Here is a 21,771-nt window from a genome sequence, read left to right as displayed (position 1 = left end):
TTGCCAGTGAAAGGTGCCACATGACTTTGGATTAATTGGAGATCCTGCCTGGACAGGCAGGCGACACAGCTCACGTGCCAGCGACCTGAAAAACGGACGTGTGCCCTTTTCCTGATTTACGGTACCCGGAGTTGGGACAGTGGGAGAAGGGAGCGCTGTGCGTGTGTGTGTAGGTGTATACCCTTAAAGACTTTAATATTTTAAGGAAGGCATTAGGCCTGAATAGCATTAAATAAACATTTTGTTTCCTTTTCACAAATCTCTGGCATTGAGAGATGTCTTTCCAATTGGCAGCGGACAGAAGAGCCCTATAGATATTAGTGTGTCATCCTTGGGAGGGGCCCCTGTTTTCTGTAGCAGTTTTTGACATCCCTCGGTGGGCCAAGTATTGCCCCCTCCTCGGACCCTTTGTTCGGTAACAATGGGTCCAGCTCCCACTTGGAGATGCACAGGACCCACAGATAGGTTCTCCCGTGGGGAATCAGGCCTGCTAAGTACCTAGGCTGCTTTGAGTCTTGTTTTTTGATAAAAACTCCCTCACCTGAATTTGTGGCAAACATTTACTGCAAATTAACTTCCTAAAAACCAGGCTAAACCTTCCAAGGACAAGTGTAACAAATTCAACCACCTCTTGCCTTTTCATTTGCAAATATCCCTCTTCTGTGATGTGATTACCAGCATTCTCTCCTTTGTTTTCTGTAAAAGGTAACCATCTAAAGTGAACCTGTGCATAGTAAATGAGGACCATCATGTAATGTGGTCATGCAGAGAAACCCAATAAAGGCTGGTCACTGCAAGGACCGTGGCTTTTGCTTCTCCTGAGAGAAAAGCCATGCCTGCCCTTTTCCTCGACAGGACTCGGTAGTCCGTGTGAATGTCTCACTTCATCCATAATGACATGGACACTGCAAGCCGGTGTTCACATCAGGATATATATATATATATTTTAATTATACTTTATTACAGTTGTCTCAATTTTTCTCCCTTTGCCTGCCTCCAGCCGGTATGCCACTTCCCCCCAGCAATCCCCAGCCCCCTCAGTTCACCTCCATGGGTCATGCGTGTAAGTTCTTTGGCTTCTCCATTTCCTGTACTATTTATAACTTCCCCATTTGTTTCGTAGCTTTCCAATTATGTTTCTTAATCCCTGTACCATTTTCTCTATTCTTTCCTTTCCGCCTCCCAGCTGATAACCTTCCCAATAATCTGCATATTTATGATTCTGTTCCTGCTCTTGTTTGCTTAGTCTGATTTTGTTCTTGTTATTGTTTTCTAGATTCAGTTGTTGATAGCTGTGAGTTTGTTGTCATTTTAATGTTCATAGTTCTGATCTTCCTTTTCTTAAATAATTCCCTTTAGCATTTTATATAATAAGGGCTTGGTGATGATGAACTCCTTTAGTTTTACCTTGTCTGAGAAGCACTTTATCTGCCCTTCCATTCTAAATGACAGCTTTGCTGGATAGAGTAATCTTGGATGTAGGTCCTTGCTTTTCATCACTTTGAATACTTTTTGCCAGTCTATTCTAGCCTGCAAAGTTTCTTTTGATAAATCAGCTGACAGTCTTATGGGAACACCCATGAGGGTAACTCTGCTTTTTTCTTGCTGCTTTCAAGATTATCTCTATCTTTAACTTTGGTATTTTAATTATGATGTGTCTTCGTGTGATCCTCTTTGGGTCCATCTTGTTTGGGACTCTCTGTGCTTCCTGGACTTGTATGCCTATTTCCTTGTCCAAATTAGGGAAGTTTTATTTCATTGTTTTTTTTCAAATAAGCTTTCAATTTCTTGCTTTTCCTATTCTCCTTCTGGGACACTTATGATTTGGATGTTGGCACATTTGGAGATGTCCCAGAATCTTCTTATAGCCTTCTCCTTTCTATTTATTTATTTTTTAATTCTCATTTCTTCATTCTGTACTGGTCTAATGTTGGTTTCTTCCTTATGGTCCAAATCACTGATTTAAACCCTGACTTCATTCCCTTCACTGTTGAATCTCTGTGGATTTTTTTATATCACTTAGTGTATATACACTTTATGTTTAATTTATTTCACTTCATTTCTTCCCTTATGTTTTCCCTTAGAGAACTCAGTGAGTTCTCTAAGCATCCTTATCACTATAGCTTGGAACTCTGCATCTGATAGGCTGCCTATCTCTGTTTTGCTTAGTTCCTTTTCTGGGATTTTGTCCTGTTCTTTCATTTGTGCCCCATTTCTTTGTCTCCTCAATTTGGCAGCCTCCCTGTGTTTGTTTCTATACATTAGGCAAAGCTGCTTTGATTCTCTGTCTTAGTGCACCTGTTAAGTTGTATGGGGCAAAGCCCTAAGTATTCCCCAAGGTAGGGCAACCTCTTTCACCACTTTGTGGCTCTGTATGTGAGGGAGGGGTTGGAGAAGGGACAATGCTGCTGTCTGGCTGCTGGAGTCTTGCTCGGCACTCATCCTGTTTCTAGTCACTTCACCCCCTTCTCACATGCAGCTGGCACCCTTCTAGCTGCTGCCTCGAAGGTGGTTCCCAGAGTAGGTGGATTTGCATACATTCTAGGGCTGTACTGTCCCTTTAAATAGACTCTCCCAAGAGACCAGGAGTTTCTTCTGCAAACTTAACCCTCACTGGTTTTTACAGCCAGAAGTTACAAGGCTTTATTTTCCTGGCACTGGAACCCTGGCCTCACAGTCTAGCCTGAGGCTGGGATCACTTGCTGTCAATGTGTCCCTCCTGATATTTATCCATCACACACGAATGTGGGACCACCCATTCTACCAGCCACCACCACTGCCACTTCACTGCCACCACACTGCTTCCTCTCCACCCCAGCTCCCCTTCGCTGCCCCTCCTACGCATCTGGATGAATATGACTTCTTCAAATCCTTGGTTGTCCAACTTCCACACAGTTTGATTTTCTGGCAGTTCTGGGTGTTTTTTGTTTTGAGGTTAGTTGTGATCCTTCTTATGGCTGGGCAAGGAGGTGAAGCGTGTCTACCTACACCTTCCTCTTGACCAGAAGCCTAAATTGGGATATATTACATAATGGAATACTAAACAATTCTGAAAATGAATGAACTGTGTTCCACATACATCAGCATGGATGAATTTCAAAAGCATAATATTGATAAATAAGAAGCTGGCTGCACATAATATCAATATATGAGCCAAGACCAAAAAAATAGGCCAAATGAAAGAATAGATCAAAACTCCAGAAAAGGAACTAAGTGACAAGGTGATAGCCAACCTATCAGATACACAGTTCAAAACACTAGTGATCAGGATGCTCACAGAATTGGCTGAATTTGGCTGCAAATTAGATGAAAAAGTGAAGGCTATGATAAGTGAAATAAAGGAAAGTGCACAGGGAACCAATAGTGGTGGGAAGGAAACTGGGATTCCAATCAATGGAGTGGACCAGAAGGAAGGAAGAAAGAAACATCCAATCAGAAAAGAATGAAAAAACAAGAATTCAAAAAATGAGGAGAGGCTTAGGAACCTCCAGGACATCTTTAAACACTCCAATACCCAAATTATAGGGGTATCGGAATGGGGAAGAGGAAGAGCAACAAGTGGAAAACTTATTTGAGCAAATAATAAAGGAGAACCTCTCCAATCTGGCAAAGGCAATAGACTTCCAGGAAATCCAGGAAGCTTAGAAAGTCCCAAAGAAGTTGAACCAAAGGAGGAACACACCAAGGCACATCATAATTACATTAGCCAAGATGAAAATGAAGGAGAGAATCCTAGAAGCAGCAAGAGATAAGGGGACAGTCACCTATGAAGGAGTTCCCATCAGATTGTCAGCTGATTTCTCAAAAGAGACCTTACAGGCAAGAAGGGGCTAGAAAGAAGAATTCCAAGTAATGAAATACAACAACCTACAGCCAAGATTGCTCTATTCCACAGAACTTTCATTTAGAATGGAAGGGCAGATAAAGTGCTTCTCAGAGAAGATCAAATTCAAGGAGTTCATCATCGCCAAGCCCTTATTTTCTGAATGTTAAAGGGACTTAGCTAAGAAAAAGAAAATAAAAAATATGAACAGTGAAAGGATGGCAAACTCAGTTATTAACAACCACATCTAAAACAAAAGCAAACTAAGAGGATAGCTAGATCAGGAGCAGAACCATAGAAATGGAGATCACATGGAGGGTTAGCAATGGGAGATTTGGAGGAGAAGGGGGGAGAAGGTACAGAGAATAAGTAGCATAGACAGTGGGGAGAAAATGAGGGGGCAAGAGTAGTATAGGAAATATAAAATCTAAAAAACTTGAGACACTCGGACATAAACGAAAGGGGTGTGGTGGGGGAGGGGGTGTGCAGGATGGAGGGGAATGAAGGAAGGGAAATGGAACAACTGTAATGGCATAATCAATAAAATATATTAAAAAGGAAAAAAGTGAATAAGACCACAAAAAATAAAATAAATTATGCAACAAGTAAAAAAAAACAAAAAACATTGTGCTAAGTGAAAGAACCAATCACAAAAGACTGCATACTGTGTGGTGATATTTGCATGAAGTATCCAGAAAGGCTTAGCAGCAGCCTAGGGGTAGGGATGTGAATGAAGAATTACTGTGACCAGGTGTGAGGGAGCTTATTACGATTATATTGAGTGATGGAAACATTCTAAAACTGGGTGGAGATGATGGTGGAGAACTTGGTTAATTTATGAAAAATCATTGAATTGTGCACTTAAGTAAATTTTTTCTTTGTAAATTATATCTCAAGAAACTATTTAAAATATAAAAATTAACTGACCCACATGCATATCATATCATCTACGCTGAAGTTTTTAAAGTAAATTACATTTAATCTAACAGATGATCCTCAGCCATAAAGTCCCTGACCTGGAATATATACATTGTTTGGTTTTTTTTTTAAATCGATCAATATCTAGACATTTAAAAGAAGACAATTAGCCCTGGCTAATTGGATTGTATGGCTCAGTGGATTGAGCTCTGGCCTGCGAACCAAAGGGTTGCCCCTTGGATTCCCAGTCAGGGCACATGCCCGGGTTGCAGGCCAGGTCCCAAGTAGGGGGCACTCAGGAGGCAACCACACATTGACTCTTCTCTCCCTCTTTTTCTCTGTCTCTTCCTCTCTCTCTAAAAATAAGTAAATAAATTTTTTAAAAAGATAGTTAAAGGTGATTCTCTGCATCTGTTGTCCCCTTCCAATAGTCAATTTCCCAGTGTACTTAAACATGACATACAAAAGAGTTTATTCAAAAATGAAAGCTGGAACACAACCCCATTTTAAATGAAAAATAAACCCCAGAAAAGTCTGCCAAAGATTTCATGTCAGTTTCGATGGACCCTAGATAAAGCTCCATTCTGACCAGACTGAGCAAAAGAGCAGAAACAGGAGGCAGATTCCCTCAAAGAAATGCATTTTCAACTGTGCCTGTCTGACTGTTTCCTCTGAAAAACAGCCTCCGCGGGGAAACTAACCAGAGTCAACCCTATGGTCAGCCATGGATTCTGGGTGATAATGACGTGTCAGCGTATGTTCACTGACTGTAACAGACGCCCCACTCTGATGGGCGTGGGGTGTTGACAATGGGGCAGTTGTGGAAGTGTGCAGGCAGGGGGCACATAGAAAATCTCTGTACCTTCCACTCCATTTACAGTCAGCCTAAAACCTCTCTGAGAAATAAAGTTTAATTATAAACTTAAAATAAGTAGAAAATTAAAAGATTAAAAAATGAACATCAAGGACTGTCTTGTTTCCAGGGGGATCCTGCCGATGGTACCCTGGAGTCTTCTCTCTGTTCTCTACATGGAAAATCCCCTCCCCACCCCCCATCTCCAACCCTCATCTTTGAGTCCTGGGGTCCATTCTAGGATGGCTGAAAATGTAGCATCTTTGTCTCAGTTCACTTCACTGGCCTCCTGGAGGGAAGATTGTCCATTAAATGGGAAATAATTTGCATTTTTGTCACAAAGGATGCTCTCTGCCTGGTAGGCTTTCCATCCTCTCAAGGGCCATCGACATTTTTAAGTTCCATGTGGAGTGGTGTGGGCCAGGAGGGGTGCAGAGGGGGCTTGATTGTCCAGGCCAGCATTGTCCCCTTTGTCCGCTTGAGCAGAGCTCAATCCATTTCCAGAATGTCAGCCTCTATATGCAGGTTTTGCTGCCCCCTTTTCCCAGGAGTTAAGCCACAGAAGCACTTTCTTTCTTTCCCAGAATCCACTGCAGGGCACCGGCCTGAAGAATGGCTGCTGCCCTGATGAATGGGCCTTTCTCCTTCTACTGTATGTTAGGGCCTGGGTCAAGGAAGGTGCTTGTCACTGCTAATCTATAACAGGTGGTGGGACTGCCAGGAAAGACAGAGCTTCCTCTGTGTGACAGTGAATAAAAGCAGAGGCTTGGATTCTGGTTCTAAAGGAGGAGAAATGGTGTGAGAGACAGGGCAAGGAAGCGGCCTCAGGGGCACAGAAGGCAGGCCCTCTCTGGTCCTTTCTCCCAGGCCCATCCCTCCCCACAATGTTTTCCCAATTGCTCCCAGTAATGCTTGAAACTCCTTTAGCAGGAGGTGAAACCTCTTCTGCCATTCTAAAGATAACTGCAGATTAAGTTGAAATGCGATATAGAATAGGCTTCCAGAAAGATGGAGTAGAAGTACTTTTCCCCACTCCTACCACTGAATGCAACTACCAAGGGCAACCTGGGCATAATGCAGGAAAGGAACGTAAGAAGACTCCAAAAGATGAAGAGAAGATACAGCTAGCTAGAGGGCCCACATGTCTCCAACTTCAGAAACATCAGCAAGTGCACAGATAAGTCCCAACAGAAGCCTCTTCTCTCTGGCCGAAGGACCAGCAAGGCAGAAGCCTTTAAACAAAAACTGCTTTATTCCAGGTAAACAACCCAGAAAAGTTTTATGGTCCTACAGCCACCACTGCCTGTAAACACTGGGTGATGAGCTGCGACTTTCATCTTGGTGAGGCTGCTGTAACAATGGCCCCAGCCCCCAGCCAGGCTGGCTAGTCTCAGAGAAGGCCAAGTACAGACCTGGGACTTTCATCCCACCCAGCCAACCATGTCAAAAGAAACCTGAACTTCCACTGCCAAGGCACCCCTTTCCCTCCCTCCCTTCTCCTGATATGGTGACGGGAAAGGCATCACGGACAGCCAGGACTTACCCCTCCCCCACTGTCTTTCCCAGGCACCTGTGGTGGCCTCCTGAGGAGCAGAGAGGAGACACTCTTGCCTTCCCCACCCACAGCGACTGAAGGGGGAGCCAGTGCTCTCCCCCCTCCCCCCCACAGTAACTAGGAGGCAGCTCACTCCCATGAAGGCCAGGCCGGAATCTGGGCTTCTATCTCACATTGTAGGGACCAGTCGGCCCCACTCCCCTGCTGAAGCAGTGTTGGCGTCGACCTAAAAAGAGACTTAAATAAGATCCAAAGTCTCTAACATAAAACCAAAAATGTCCAAAATTCATTCAAAAATCACTCTTCACACCAAGAACCAGGAAGCTCTCAATTTGAGTGACATCAAAGCGATCGGCAGATGCAGGTGTTAAGACAGCACAGTTAGACGTTAGACTTACATGACTAGGACTTTAGAGCGGCCATCACAAAAACGCTTTTACCAGCTATGATGAACGCAATTAAGACAAGTGAAAACGAGAAAGTTTTAGCAGAGAAACAGAGCACGAGTGCCAAACTCATTTCCACCGGGGGCCACATCAGCCTCGCAGTTGCCTTCAAAGGGCCGAATGTAATTTTAGGATTGTATAAATGTAACTTCTCCTTAACTAGGGGCAAGGAGCTTTACATTCAGCCCTTTNGCTTCAGTGAGCTCTAGGGAAGCCAGATTAGAGTCACAGTTTGGCTTTGCCTGGGAACCTCTAAGCCCAGCCCAAGAAGCAGCCACCTTCAATCAAGGTGGTTGCTTTATAGCTCAGGACAACATCCGAGCTGACACCCAAATCGGAAGGTGCCAGCAAGAGAGAATCTCCAAGAAACAGTCAGCCAGAGAACATGTCCACTGCAGACGTCCCAGGAAGGAGACCCTGTGGCCGAGGCACGCTGGACAAGAGAGACAACTGGGAATGAGTCGACAGGAGTGAGAGGCCCAATGAGACCTTTCAAACCCTGGGAAGAATGAAAAGCCACCCGAGGATTCTAAACCAGGGACAGCACAGTCAGACGCATCTTCGAACCTCACTCTGGCTACTGCGTGGGCAGCGGCTGTGAACTCTGGTGTTCATTTGCAGGTGGGAAATGGCCATCACTCCTGTGTTCACTTACAATGGTCCTGGCTCAGCCTGTCTACCTGGCAGCATGTTCCCAATTCAGAGGGATGTAAAGAGTCCACTTGTTCAGGAGCAACTCTGGCTACTAACTCCCTTGGCACTTTAAGGAGATGGATCAGAATACCTTTCTAAAAATTTACTTGGCCCCAGCTGGTGTGGCTCAGTGCTTGAACTCTGCCAACAGGTCACCAGTTTGATTCCTGGTCAGGGCACATGTCTGGGTAGTGGGCCAAGTCCCGGGCTAGGGGCCAACCAGTCAATGTTTCTCTCTCTCTTTCTCCCTCCCTTATCCTCTCTAAATAATCAGTAAAATCTTAAAAAATAGCCCAGGCTGGTATGGCTCAGTGGATTCAGTGCCTGGCTTGGGAACCAAAGGGTCCCTGGTGTGGTTCCCTGTCAGTACACGTGCCTGGGATGCAAGGCAGGTTGCCACTAGGGGGCACTCGCGAGGCAGCCACACATTGCAGTCTCTGTCCCTCTTTTTCTCCCTCCTTTCCCCTCTCTCTAAAAACAAAGAAATAGTCTTTCAAAACAAAACAAAATGAAACGAAACGAAACTAGACAGAGGGTCTGACTTTCGTGCCGAACCCCCTCACTACATCACTCTTACTTCTGCTCTAGCGCTGCCAGTGAGCATCCCAGTCTTTAAGCTCTTCATAAGGCAAGCGCCACAAGTCAGCTGTCTCCCAGGTAAATTCAAGGTGACAAGCAAAAAAGAACAAGAAAAATAAAGAAATGTTTCATCCTTCCCGCTGTGTGGATTGTAACGGGCCTTTAATGATCACCCGACTAAAGCTGATTATCAGCTACGAAAGCTTTCTTATTACAACTTTTTAAAAATTTAGAAAAACTCCCTCTTTAACCCAAACTATCTTACACCAAAAATATGATTTCCATTACTTTTCCAATACATTCTCTACCTTCACTAGTTTTAAGACTATTTATGGCCAGTCCTCATTACTTAAAAAAAAAAAAGAACAGATCTGCAGATTCTGAGAAATGGGCGTGGCACAAATGCTGAGGAATTTTTGAGAGTTTTCGGGGTGGGGAGGAGAACCGGCTCCTTTTACTTCTTGTGTTGTGACTTTTGATGTTTCTTTCAAGTTGCTTCTTTCCCCAAATTACAAATTGCTTAGATGTAATCAGCACACACAAAGAGGCCATGCTTAAGAATTTTTTCATTTAATTTTATTCAGGGTCAGCCCTGACTAGTGCGGCTCAGTGGGCTGGGCACCCTCCTGCACATCGCAAATCCAAAGGCTGCAGGTTGGATTCCGAGTCTGGGCACAAACCTGGGCTGCTCGCCAGGGCCCCAGGTGGGGGCGGGGAGAGGCAACCTGTCCCTGGGTGACCCTCTCCAACATTAGCCTTTCTCTCCCTCTCGCCTTCCCTTCTCCTGTCTCTAGAAACAACAACAACAACAAAAAAATACTTTTAAAATATCAATTTGAAAAAGAATTTTTCATTTGACCAACCTGCCTTTCAAAGGAAAAGGTTTAAGTAAACTGCTTAACAGTAACTTGCACTTTCCAGGTATTCTTAAAAAACACCTTTGACTCTAATAGGTGAAAGCGACTCGGCCATATTCACGGTCAAAACGATCTGCACACTGGATGGAAACGGGTTAGACAAGGAAAAGTGCCCGCGATGTGTTTAGCCAGCACACCCCGCCGCCCCGCCTCCCCGCCTTTTCTCGGTCTTTTTGCGAAGGCCTGGTTCAGTTTCTCCCTGCTTCCAGGAGAAGTGGATCCCAACCAGACTTCTACCCTTCTCCCTTTTCCCCTCACCCCCGAAGCAGCCGGGGGTGCAGAACCGCCCCGGAGATCGCTCAGCAGCCTGCGCTCTCCCGGCCAGCCACTACACTGGGAGGCACACGTGACTGAACCGGGACGAACCTAGACGGCATCTTGTTGGACAGCAGTTGGAGTCTTGAAGGCGTCCCCGTTCTCCGGGCCCGCTCCCCCACAGACGGTCCTGCAGAGGGGCGGTCGTATTATTGCCCACGGGGACCCAGTGAGAGCCGCCAGAGGGGCACCCCTCCCCGGCTCTGGCCTCGGTCCATCGGGCCAAACAGCCACCCCAACCCTGCAGCCTGTGCATCTGTGGGCGCAGACCCCGGGGAAGGTTCCTGTGGGGCCCTCAGAGCTCCCACGAAGAGGGTCCCGCAGCACAGAGGGATCCGGAGTTTTCCCCGCNACATGACTAGGACTTTAGAGCGGCCATCACAAAAATGCTTTTACCAGCTATGACGAACGCAATGAAGACAAGTGAAAACTAGAAAGTTTTAGCAGAGAAACAGAGCACGAGTGCCGAACTCATTTCCACCGGGGGCCACATCAGCCTCGCAGTTGCCTTCAAAGGGCCGAATGTAATTTTAGGATTGTATAAATGTAACTTCTCCTTAACTAGGGGCAAGGAGCTTTACATTCAGCCCTTTGAAGGCAACCAGTAGGCTGATGTGGCCCCGAGGCAAAATAGTTTGACATCCCTGAAATAGAGGGTATAAAAACAGAACAAAATGGAAATTTTAGGGAAAAAAATGCAATGCCCAAAATTAAAAGCCTAATGGATGGGCTTAACAGCAAAATGGAGGGGACTAAGGAAAGAATTAGTGATCTTAAAGATAAAACGGTAGAAATTGCCCAACCTAAACAACAAAGAAAAATACACTGAAAATCAATGAGAAGCCTCTCAGATGCCCATTGGGCTGGAAGAAAGGTCTGACAGCCCTGTCCCTGGGGTCCAGAAGGAGAGAAGAGAGTTGGGAGGAAAAGGTACCTAAAGAAAGAATGAGTGAAAATTTTCCAAATTTTAGCCCTGGCTAGTGTAGCTCAGTAGATTGAGCGTGGGCCTGTGAAGCAAGGGGTTGCCAGTTCGATTCCCAGTCAGGGCACATGACTGGGTTGCAGGCCATGTCCCCAGTAGGGGGCACACAAGAGGCAACCACACATTGATGTTTCTCTCCCACTCATTCTCCTTCCTGTCCTCTCTCTCCAAAATAAATAAATAAATATTTTAAAAAAATTTTTCCAAATTTGGGAAAAGACATAAACTTACAGATTCAAGAGGCAGTGTGAATTTCAAACAAGGTAAACCCAGAGAAATGCACACCAAGGAACATCATAACTAAACTTCTGAAAACTAAAGATATAGAAAAAAACTTGAAAACAGTGGGAGAGAAAAACAACACCTTCCTTGGAGGGGAAAAACAATTTGAATGACATCAGGCTCATCAGAAACTGTGAGACCAGAAGCAAGTGGCACATTTTTCAAGTACTGAAAGAAAGTGTTACCAAACAGAGGCCGGGGGGGAGGGGGGGTGCAGAGGGGCCAATACTTGGCCGACAGAGGGACATCAAAAATGGCTATAGAAAACAGCGGCCCCTTCCAAGGACGGTATATTAATATCTACTGGGCTCTTCTGTCCACCGCCAGTTGGAAAGACATCCCTCAATGCCAGAGATTTGTGAAAAGGAAAGGAAAGGTTTATTTAAAGCTATACAGACTTCAAGTAGTGACCCGATGTCCCCATAAAAATATCAAAGTCCTTTAGGATGACCACAGATGCCCACAGCACTTCCTGCCCCCCCTGCCCTAATTCGGGGTACCATATCTCAGGAAAAGAAGCACACGTCTGTGTTTCAGGTCTCTGGCACCGTGAGCTGTATCGCCATCCAGTCAGGATCTCCAGTTAATCCAAAGTCATGTGGTACCTTCTCACAGTCCACTGGCAAGAGTTCTCCGTACCCATTTTTCCAGGCAAAGTCTCTCCTGCTTCCGAGGCCATGTGGCCAAAGGGAGCACCTCAAAGCCGCGTGGGCCTCTTCTACCAGAGCTGCAGGGGTCTGCATTCTTCCAAAACAGAGGCTCTCTCTTTCACCTCGCGAAGAGGGGCTCCTCACTCTGCCCCAAACCGCGCAGCTCTCTCCTTCACCTGGGCAAGAGGGGGTCCTCACTCTGCTAAAGCCACATGGCTCTCTCCCCAGTGGCCGCCATGTCTGGGTTTAAAGCCCCGCACCAATCTTCCTTTGCAACCCCATTTCTGACTCCTCCCACAATCAGTTACACTTGCAAGCATCTCTGTACAAGTTTGCTGGGCTGCCATCACTAGTCTGGGCAGGTATGGCCCCAGGGCGTGGAGCCAATCAACTCCAAGCTCTCATGCAAGTGCAGTAACTCAGGGGACCAGCCCCCTAGTTATGTCTTGGGTAGAAGCCACTTCATTCTCCCTGGCTCAAAGTATGGCCACAGCTATTTAACATATCTATGAAACCAGTTAAAGGTTATAGATACATTAAATGACCATTCCAGAGGTCAGCTGCGAAACAGTTGCTATGCAAAACAGCTCTCAATGGCCCTGCTCCATTTGTCCCTTCCCCCAACTGACACCTAGGGGGGGCGGGGTGAGGACATCTTAATATTTCCTGGACACCCTGAGCTCGAGATCCCATCCCAAATCTTTTTCTGGGCCCCCCTCTTGACTGCACCCCGTTACACAAGGACTGTCAACTATGAACTATGAACTATCCAGCAAAGTTATCCTTCAGGTATGAAGGGGAAGTCAAGACATTTCTGATGAAGGAAAACAAAGAGAACTAGTCACCAGCAGACTCACCTTAAAAGAATAGCTAAAGGAGTCTCTGAATAGGAAGAAAATAACAAAAGAGACTGGGAACATCAGGGAGGAAGAAAGAACAACGGAAAGAGTAAAAATACGGGTAAGTACAAAAGGATTATTGGGTGGGAAATGAAGCACAGTTTAAACACCTGATAATAGTAGTGGCTAGCTCGAAGCTTGCCGAGCTTACACTATGCAAAGCATTTTGCCCGCCTCGTGCCACTGAACCTTTGCAGTCGCCCAGGCGGGATCATCATCATATCCAGTTTATTGAGGTGTGAACTCTGCACTGAGCGTCACAGCCAGGGTTTGAACACAAAGATGTCTAATCAGCTCCCAAACTCGGGCTCAGCCGTTAAGGCCGAAGTCTCCTAGGCTCTGCCCTTGGGGTGACATGGACCAGAGAGACAAGAGCAGGCTTCCTGGAAGGGAGAAAAGCCTGCACAAAGGAGAGGTAAGGGGCCCAGAAAACTGGCTAACATGTTGCCTTAGGAAAGAACAAAAAGAAACAAACAAACAAAAAGACTATACAAGAAAAGCAAAACAAGAATTAGTCTAGAACAGAAATAGAATTTAGAACTTGAAAGCTCTTGGGGGGTATCTTTTGTGCTGGTGAAGACTGGACGCCAAGAGAGGATGTGCAACTTGTCCAAAGTCTCCAGTTAGTGTCAGCGTGAGGACTGCCACCCCCAGCTCCCAACCCCCAGGCTGTTGCTTTTGGAAAGAGCAGAGAAGCGAATGACTGAGGAGACCTTCTGCGTGAGCCTCCTATAAGTAGAAAAAGAAATATCAGTCTTAAGATATTGAGAGGACCACAAGTAGGTCAAGCCAGCATGAGTTTAAGGAAAATCACAAAGGACCTAAAGTTCTCACCACTCCAGAGAACTGAGAGGTAAGGCCATGGGCCTTTTGGATGAAGGATCAGGCCTTCTCCAGGAACCTGGTCTAAGGTAGAAAACAGTTACAGAAAAGATGATAAAGTTTTCATGCAAATAGCTCAAAAACCTTTCCTCCTCATATTTGGGTATGGAAGACACAAGGTTGCAGAAAATGTTTGCTGAGTGGCCTCCCCAGCCTCAACACGCAAATGAGCCCTCACCCGCTGAGCGCTGGGCGCCGCTCCCCATCAGAAAGGTGCTGTACACAGACTGGGTTGTTGGGAACAAGAAAAATAGTCTCAGCCCCAAGGAGCCTGCGTCCCTAGCAAACATCCTGTAAGTTGATTGCCATCTGTTTAGTTTCAAAATTTTCCTCTCAGTTGAGTCAGACCCCACCCTGTTCCCGTGTGCTTGGCTGTAAGCGCTAGGTGTGACTCTCGTTTGCAGCCCTTGCGGGCGCCGTGTCACTGGACACTTTGAGAGTTCGCCCCTGCGCAGGTTAAACTTGGCCAATAAAGTAACATCTTTGGAACCCTGAAAGTCTCCGACATTTGTTCTCGCAATTGGTGGATGGAACAGGGTAAGAGCAAAAAGTCGGTACCGAGGAAACTATCAAAGGATGAAGGATGGGGGCGCAGACGGGGGATGAAGAGACCAGGACTAGGAGCTCCTTTAACTGGGGTGGTTTAGGGTTTCTAAGGCCCCAGAAGTTTCCATCAGGTGCCCCCACACACTTCGCACCATCCATTTCGCCCCAGGTGGTTTAGCGTCTATCAGGGGGAAGGCTTTTGGGGACCAGGCGACACGTGGGGGCTGCGCTGGTGTTCAGTGTAGTTTTCATCATTGACGTGCATTTCATATTTTTAAGGTGTTACTGATTTTTTGACAGCCATCCTCATAATTTCTATTAAGGCTCTTTCTATTTCTTTTGTGTTTTACCTGGTTCTAGGGGTCAGCGTGATGACTCTAGGGAGAAACAAACTATGTAGGAATTCCAGGAAACAATATTTCCTTCATGGAATTTGTAATAATAATAAAAACAGCATATAAAACTACATATGCTATAAATGTATTTTTGAAGATACTCATCTACTATCTAGCTAGCTAGCTAGCTAGCTATCTGCAGAGAAATAGGAAGCCTGGAAAGAAACACTAGAAGATGCTAATCACATTCCAGCCACTCGGCCCTATCAGATCCTTCCTTTATGTGATATTTGGTAATGCTCATTCATCTTCTTGAAATTACAGTCCTAGATAATATGTCCTGACTGTACAAATAATTTTTAAATCAATATATGCCCTAACTCTAATGTAAAGGATAAATAAAAGCAGTTTAATTTTTTTAAACTGTGTTCAAGTATATAAATGCTTGTGGTACAATTACACTAGAAAATAACAATGGCCCCTAAATTTTAAAACAAGTCCTGAAGGGAGATGCTGCCACCTTTGAATATTGTTGTATTTTTTAAGGCACCCAGGAAGTGTGAATATGACTTTCAACTTTCCTGTTTTACAGAAAGTATTTTCCTTCATAAATGAATGTTGAGCCTTTCTAATAAGACACTAGTGCTCGGCGTGGACGTCACAGGACCACAACGTGTCCGGAGAGAGGCAGAGAAGGCCTCCAACAACCCAACTCACCTCAAACGAGTAAGCTTTCCCAATGCCGTCTCCCGCACCAGTGATCACTGCAAAAAAGCAGATTGCGGTTCAGAGCACAGCATTAACCTGTAAGGCCCCTGGCTCACTGGCTAAGTCTCCTCGCAGGCCTGCTCTCTGGGACACAATATTCCAAAGCAGCGCCCTTCTGCTCCCTAGCCCACCCCACCCAACTGGGAAGTTTGCAGCCCTCAACTTCCCTCACTGAACATTCAAAATGACTTGTTTTTTTCCCCACCTGAGAGGGTTGTGAGGCTGGACAAAACACACTACAAAGTGAAATAAAAAACTTCAGCCAGGGCACAGTTCATGCAGACCCCATAAGCCTTGATGCCCCAAGGGCAAGCCATGCACCCTGTGATCTCCATCCACATATCCAACTGTACAGCAAGGACATTTCAAGGTCCTTTCTGGAAGCTGAGTCCTCCTCCTTCCCATCGGCACCCCCACAGATCTATGGCAGTCAAAGCCCAGGAAAGGCAGGGGACTTAACAAAGATGAAAATACAGAGATGCAAAAGGAGGATGAAATAGACTGAAGGGAGCTGAAGAGCCTGCATTCAGCGATGCCGATGTTTCCTATAGAACAATCAGATTGGCCTTCTAATTTGTTTCTATCCAACACTGTGTCCATATTTAATGGCTGAGCTCTAGGATAGACCTCACTCCGTCATAATATCAAAATGTGCTACAGTCCAATAAATACATATCTGCAATTTGCCTCTGCACCAATGATTAAAAGTTACACTTTCTAAAAGTGTGAAGGAAAGATACATAAACATTTAGCTTCTTTGAGAGTACGAGCAGACGAAGTTGTACCAGCTTCCAGCAGCACACTGGCAGAAGCACCCTGATTTCAGGAATTGCTACTGGTTATCTGTTTGATTCGGTACTTTAAGTGAATCCATGCCTATTACCTGTTCATCTTAGCAGAAGTGTTTGCTATGCTGAGGGGTCAGTGGACATGGCCCTTTCCCCTCCAGTGACTGAGAGCTGGTCAGACAGCCACTGGCCAGAAGGAAGGCGTGTTATTTTGGGAGTGGATTGTAATTCCCTCCTTATCTCCTTTGGGGGCAGCTTCTTGTCCTGTGACTGCTTCTTGGGACCTTTTACCCACTGAAGTAATGTAATTTAGAGTCCTCTTAGGGCACGTGCCCCCTTTGTCTAGGACCCCTTAGAACGAGCCTCAGATGGCAGGAGGTGCGGTCTCTCTCACACCAATCCTCTGTGGGCGGTGCACTCTCCTGTGATGTGGGGAATAAAAGGCTTGTCCACATCAGCTAGTCCACTAGGTGTTTTTTTCTTTTTCACAACATCACCAACACTTAAGCAGCTCCCTGGTTTGAGTTTGGAGCTCCTGTGCTACATATGCTCAGAGTTATCTTCCGCCTCGCCTTCCCCTCTATTACAGGGACATTCAAAATCACCCGGTACACGGCCTGTACTATGGTTAGGATAATGACATCAATCAATGTCTGGTAGCTGTTGAGTGCTTCCCTTCTGCCATGCACAGTTTCAAATGTTAGAGATGCATCGTCTCACTATTCAAAATAAGACTCTAATGTAGGGACCATCATTATTCTTAATTTTATAGATCAGAAGCCAAGAGAGGACGTTCTTAACTCTATCAAGGTCACACTGCTAAAGATTATGATGATGGGTTTTGAACCCAGACTGTCTGACTTTGCAGCTGCAAGTCTTGTAAGATATACCAGTGACATAATTAGCAAATCAACCACAGAGCTCTGGGGGGCTTAAAATTTTAGTTTCTAATAATTGGATTTTCTCCATATCCCCCTCCACTTATCTCCTCCATAGCTGCCTATGCTCAAAGACATTGCACTCATGCTAATGATAACATTATTCATACTGACTCAAAAAGCAGGTTGAGATTATGTTTCCTGGGTCAACAAGTGCTCTGGCCTGTAGCCTCCTGCAAACTTCTTCTGAAATGTATGTTCTCAGAGGGGCTCTGGCCTGCATGGACGGGCACAGCAGGTGCAGAGAGTTCCAAGCCCCCTCAGTGTGGGCATTCGCTTCTGTGTGGAGCGGACCATGTGAATCCAGACCACTGAGTTCAAGCGCCTGGTGAGTTCGCCGATGAGTACTGGATGTGAATCCAGAGCCCATGGCCCTGGAAGGGGGCGAATATTTGCACTCTGCAAATGGAGCATGCCAGTCACAAACCTGTTTTCCATTCCTAACAATCTTCATATGCTAAAATGTTGTATTTCCATTGCGAAAGTTCTAAGATTGCCAGCTTCAGCAAATAAGGATGCAAGATGCCAGTTGAATTTGATTTTTCTGGTAAACAGTGAATAATTTTTTGTATAAGTATGTCTTGTGCAGTGTTTGGGCTGTCATATACTAAAAAATTATTCTTTGCTTCTCTGAAATTCAAATTTAACTGTATTTTATCTGGCAGCTCTATAGGGTTGTTTATAATTTCTCCTGGCATGGTATTTCTGAAGCTGCTTAAGCTTTTTTAAGGCATTGGATTTCTTGGTGCCCAACTTGAAAACATAACTGTAGCACTTTATTTGAGAAGGTGCCGAAGCCAGCCTCATGCCCTTCACCTTAAACTCAGCCATGGGCTGGAATCCCACAGGGCGGTTCTAGAAGACACGTCCCTTAGGGAGGCGGCAACAAACCCACTTGGGACACCCACCAGACTGAGTTTCCATCGAACTATCTCATAAAGGTGTCTCCGTAGAGATCTTTGCTGCCTTGATTTTCATAACACTTGGCAAAAAATTTTTAATAAAGTGAAATTGAAATTATTCAGATTTCAGAATTTTGAAACACACTAACAAAACAGGCACTCCAGGCTTTCGGAAACGTGGAGAACAGGATGCAGTAGTTTCTGCAGCAACTACTACTTGTATCATCAGAAACCGAACGAGGAAGAAGGAGCAGCTGGTGAGGACAAGCAGACAGGCACGGTCCTCCCCCGGTCAGCCCCTCAGACCCCACCTTTGTTTTCCAGCAATTCCAACTTTGCTCATGCTTTCCAGAACCCTCCAATTTAAAGTCACCCCAAGGAATTACATCTTTGCTCTCAAAGGGAAAAGATGCAATGTGTCTTTTGAGACAAATAATAATACGCAAGAACAACAGAAACCAGAAGATGGAATGCTTTCTTTACCTGCCCACTGTCCCATCGACTTCAAGAAAGACCTTGGCAAAACTTTCCGGAAGTGCAGGAAAACGCATTTGGAGAATCTCACCCATTTTGCCAGGTAGACCAGGCACACCAGCAGTCCTACAAAGACGAAGAAGTGCTCCAGAGCCTCCCCCATGGTGGCACCACAGCGGCCGCTGTCCCAGATCTGGCTGGGGCCGCCTCAGGCCCCCCGGGGCGTGTCTGCTGGGGAGGCTTCTGGAGTCACCCAGCGTGATCCACTGTGTAACCTTCAGATTAGAGTAACTTCTTTACACAATCCTCTGATTCACAGACTGGGATAAAGTATTCTTTCTAGTATCTTTATAACACTGTTGGGCTCTTGTGCCTGAGGGGGAGCTGGTGAAGGAGTAAAAGGCGGACATGAAGAAAGATAATGCCTGGACAAAATTAAAATGGCAGCCCAAGGTTGCCTGATTTTTTTTAATCTCTCCCTGATTTTTTTAATCCTCACCCTATGACATATTTTGCATTGCTTTTAGAGAGAGTGGAAGGGAGAGAGAAGAAGAAACATGGTCAGTTTCCTTCTAATATGTGCCCTGACTGGGAATTGAACCTGCAACCTGGGTATATGCACTGACCCTACATCGAACCTGTGACTTTTCAGTCTGCAGGGTGACCCTCTGATCAACTGAGCCACACTGGTGAGGACTGTCTCTGATTTATTTGGAAGCTAAAAAGGATGCAGTATCTTGTAAATCACTTATTCAGCCAGCATTTATTGACTTGCCTAACAGGTGGTATCGCTGTTCGAGGCAATGGGAATGTGAGTACACAGTCAAGGGCAAGACTGGGGGAGCTGAGCTTCCAGAAGGGGAAACGGATGATATGCAAAGAACTAACACAATGGCATATATCAGTGCCATGAGAAAGTGCTACTGAATATCCTGTTAAAGTGACTAGTGATCAAATATTCTAGCCAGAGTGTCCAGGAAACGATTCTATAAAGATGTGGCACATTGAGCTGAAATTCGAGTGAGAAGGAGGAGCCGGGAAAGATGAGGTTCTTCTCCAGGCTGAAGGAGCAGCTGGTACAGCTGCCCTGAAATGAGAACAATCCATGAATTTGAGGAATAAACACTACGGCCCATATGGGGACTGGGCTGGAGAGAACAGGGGAGGAAGAATGAAGTGAGATGCAGGTGTGAGAAGCAACCGGATCCTCTCGGCAAGGAAGTGGGACCGTAGTCTACAGGCAGCGGGAAGCCACTGAAGAGGCTCAGACAATGAAGTCACAGAATCTGAATTACGCTTTAAGATGGTCTGTCTAGGTGCCAAAGGAAGATGACCTTTTGGGGTAGAGATGGAGGGTGGACATGACAATTGAACGGGGAGCGGGGTGAGATTATGACAGTCATCCAAGGAGAGTGTCCCAGTGTCACACCTGTTTGGTGACATTATGCAAACTCTTGACCTTAAGGACTCTCAGTACGCCAAGGACCCTGAAATGTACAACTTCAGTGATAACCCAGGCTCCCCACCCAGACTGGCATATCCAACTGCCTGGTGACACCTTCATTTGAATGCCTCGTCTCGAGTTTAAGATGTCTAAAACTGACTTCTGATACTGCCTTCCAACGTCAAAACCTTCATCCTCTTGCAGACTTCCCAATCTCAGGAAATGACAACTCTTATCTTCCAGGTGTTCGTGTTAAAAACCTTGGCGATATCTTTGACTCATCTTATTCTCTCACATCCCACAGCCAGTTTATCTCCCGTTGGATTAGTTTTCAGTTCCAGATTATGCTGAACAACACTGCGGTGGAGATGCTTGTATTTGCCCTTGGTCATACACGTGCAAGTTCCTCTCTCTCTCTCTCTCTCTCTCTCACACACACACACACACACACAATTTCTGGGCACATATATTACATACATACAACTTCAATTTTACTCATACTAGTGTATCAGTCAGATCCACTTAGGAGACACAAACCACACAGCATTTGAACAAGGGCTATGCAATATAAAAAACTAACTACTTATAAGAAATTTAGCAACTAAAGGGGCATAAAAGAGAACTCAAAAGAATGCCCAAGGGCTGAAGGAGATCGTCTAAGGAACAGATAAACTTGTGAGGAGGCCCTGGACCCAAGACTGGGGTTCAGACCTCACCGGACACAGAGCAGTTGCAGCCAACCGGTGGTGAAGTTCTCTGGGCCGCACGGACACAGCTGCTCCCGCCGGGGGGGCAGGGCTGGTTCCTACTCCCTGCCTGGGGCAGGGACCCCACTGGGGTGCTGACCAAACCTGCAAGGAGGCAGCCAGCGGGGAGCTACTGAAATCACCGGGCGAGCTCTACTGGGGCACAGCTGGGGGAGAACTAACATTTATCTTTACACTTCAGAGTCATTAAACCTATAAACATGGCATATCTCTCCTTTTAGTTCTTCTTAATATCACTCAATAAATATTTATAATTTCTTCAAAAATGTTAGCAAAAAAACTGTACTTGTAAAATTTATATTAAGAAAAATATCAAAAACAAAATTAAAGAGACTAATTGAATGGACCCCATATACACATATATAAGTAACTATAATGACAGTTAATAAAAAAAACTTACTATCATTTAATGTCCATTATTATTTTTTTGTTCACACCCACTTTTGCCCCCATCCCCAAAATGGCAAGGACTTTCTTTTTTATTTATTTATTTTTAGAGAGAAGGGAAGGGAAGGAGAGAGTGGGAGAGAAACATCAATCTGTGGTTGCCAATCATGTGTCCCCAGCTGGGGACCTGGCCTGCAACCCAGGCATGTGCACTGACTGGGAATCGAACCGGCAACCCTTTGCTTCATAGGCCCGCGCTCAATCCACTGAGCTACCCCAGCCAGGGCTCTGGCAAGGACTTTCTTAATTGAGGTAATGTTGGTTCGTAACATGATATAATTTCAGAGGTACAACGTTATGATTTGACATCTGTATGCACTAGAGTGTGCTCACCACCAAAGGTCTAGTTTCCATTCGTCACCACACAACTGACCCCCTTTACCCATTTGTTCCCCTCTCAACCCCTTACCCTACTGTCACCGAAATCTGTTGTCTGCAGCTTTGAATGTGTTTGGTTCTGTTTGTTCATTTACTTTCCTTAGTATAATACCATAATGCAGGGGCTAGTAGGTGGGTGAACGTTAGTGAAATGTTCATAAAACAGTTGCTTCCAGGATTGAAGGACAGC

General features: G+C 45.4%; 1 protein-coding gene across 1 annotated transcript in view; it reads right to left on the bottom strand.

Moving 5' to 3' along the window:
• The window catches only part of HSD17B3 (hydroxysteroid 17-beta dehydrogenase 3), a 38,620-nt gene extending 19,912 nt beyond the window's left edge, over positions 1-18,708 (bottom strand). The window contains exons 1-2 of the mRNA XM_037056164.1: positions 18,555-18,708; positions 15,393-15,439 (exon numbers count right to left, since the gene is read on the bottom strand). Of these exons, the coding sequence (XP_036912059.1) occupies positions 15,393-15,439; positions 18,555-18,708 (201 nt within the window). The remainder of the gene's footprint in view (positions 1-15,392; positions 15,440-18,554) is intronic.
• Positions 18,709-21,771: the final 3,063 nt, after the last annotated feature.

Source organism: Sturnira hondurensis, unplaced genomic scaffold (genome assembly GCF_014824575.4).
Source record: "Sturnira hondurensis isolate 20B ecotype Veracruz unplaced genomic scaffold, ASM1482457v3 Scaffold0008860, whole genome shotgun sequence".
Lineage (NCBI taxonomy): Eukaryota > Metazoa > Chordata > Mammalia > Chiroptera > Phyllostomidae > Sturnira > Sturnira hondurensis.
The sequence above is the reverse complement of the archived record's forward strand: the minus strand, read 5'-3'. Positions and strand labels throughout refer to the sequence as shown.